This window comes from Aplysia californica, unplaced genomic scaffold (assembly GCF_000002075.1).
Source record: "Aplysia californica isolate F4 #8 unplaced genomic scaffold, AplCal3.0 scaffold01334, whole genome shotgun sequence".
In the NCBI taxonomy this organism is placed as follows: Eukaryota; Metazoa; Mollusca; class Gastropoda; order Aplysiida; family Aplysiidae; genus Aplysia; species Aplysia californica.
This window is the reverse complement of record NW_004798604.1, coordinates 5,681-7,244: the sequence shown is the minus strand read 5'-3', so window position 1 is coordinate 7,244 and position 1,564 is coordinate 5,681. Positions and strand designations below refer to the sequence as shown.

Below are 1,564 nucleotides of genomic sequence, written 5' to 3'. Positions count from 1 at the left end.
AAGAAAGAGAGAAAGAAAGAGAGAGAGAGAGAGAGGCAGAGGAAGAAGAAAAGAGAAAGAATACAAACAATAACCTGACACAATCCCTCACCTTCCCTCCATCCGAGGAGACACTGCCCGGGCTTCTGGAGCCATACTCCTGCTGCGACGACGGGGAGTCCGGGTGCTGTTGGTGGTGCTGCTGATGTTGCTGGTGGTGGTGGTGGTGGTGGTGGTTGTGGTGATGCTGCTGATGGTGCTGCAACAGCTTGTTCTGTTCGTGTGCTGTGAAGTCGTGAAATCGCACACCCTCGATCTCGGCAGCGTCAGCCTGTTACAAGAGGGAGGGATGGTTTTGGTAATGGTGATTAATATGTTGTTGTTGTTGTTGCTGCTGTTGCTTTTGCTAATATTTTTGTTGTTATTGTTGTTGTTGTTGTTGTTGTTGTTGTTGTTGTTGTTGTTGGTGGTGGTGGTGGTGGTGTTGGTAGAGGCGGTGTTCGTGTTGTAGTTGCTGTTATAGTTGGTGGTGGTGATGGTGGTGGTGTTGGTGTTGCTATTGCTGTGTGTAGTAATAGTAGTGTTGTTGTTGGTTGTGTGGTTGGTATGGCGTTGTTGTTGGTGTTGTTGTTGTTGTTGTTGGTGGTGGTGGTGGTGGTGGTACTAGTGGTGATGATGATGGATTTCGTATTGTAATTTGTGGTGTTGCTTGATGTTGTAGCTGTTAGTGGAGGTTTGGTGGCAGTGGTGCTGGTGTCGTTGTTGGTGGAGTCGTTGATATTGTGTTGTCGCCACAGGGGCTGCTGCCGCTGTTTTTGCAAATGCTGCCGATGTTGTTGTAGCTGCAAGTGGTGTTATGACGTTGCTACAGCTGTAAAAGTTTGTGGGGTTGCAGTTCACATATTCTAGCCACAACAGCAGCATACGCAATATTTAGCCAGCAGCCAATCAGAACTTTAAAAAAAAAGTGACATTCAAAAGGATGACGAAAGAAGTACAGATGATGACAGCGATGATTTTTAAAAAATGATGACGAGGACGATGACGTGGATTAAAAGGAAAAGTGGAGCCGAAGGTTCTAAATGATGATGATGATGATGATGATGATGATGATGATGATGAGGAGGAGGAGGAGGAGAAGAAGAAGAAGAAGAAGAAGAAGAAGAAGAAGAAGAAGAAGAAGAAGAAGAACAAGAACGAGAAGCGTTGATGATGGCAATGACAACGACAACTACAACAACTGCAACAGTACCAACAACTGCACTACAATAACAACGACTAAGATTCAGTGAGGAAGAGATGACACTCAGATCTGACCTGCAGCACTTCCAGACACATGGCGGAGTGGCTATCGACTGGATAGACGCACAGGTCGTCGGCCGCGGAGTGTGGACTGAAGAGGTCGGCTGTGGAAACATACAGCATACATTTATAGCATTACAAAATGTAACAAAAATACATATATATATATACAAAATATCAAGTACATAACAATGCACATGGAGGTATCTCCTTCTTCTTCTTCTTCTTCTACAGAGAGAGAGAGAGAGAGAGAGAGAGAGAGAGAGAGAGAGAGAGAGAGAGA

General features: G+C 45.1%; 1 protein-coding gene across 1 annotated transcript in view; it reads right to left on the bottom strand.

Annotated features, from left to right (window-relative positions):
• The window catches only part of LOC101858461 (ecdysone-induced protein 75B), a gene marked incomplete at its 5' end in the record, with an annotated part of 12,892 nt that extends 11,507 nt beyond the window's left edge, over window positions 1–1,385 (bottom strand). The window contains 2 exons of the mRNA XM_035973511.1: window positions 92–190; window positions 1,297–1,385. Of these exons, the coding sequence (XP_035829404.1) occupies window positions 92–190; window positions 1,297–1,385 (188 nt within the window). The remainder of the gene's footprint in view (window positions 1–91; window positions 191–1,296) is intronic.
• Between the last annotated feature and the right edge of the window lie 179 nt (window positions 1,386–1,564).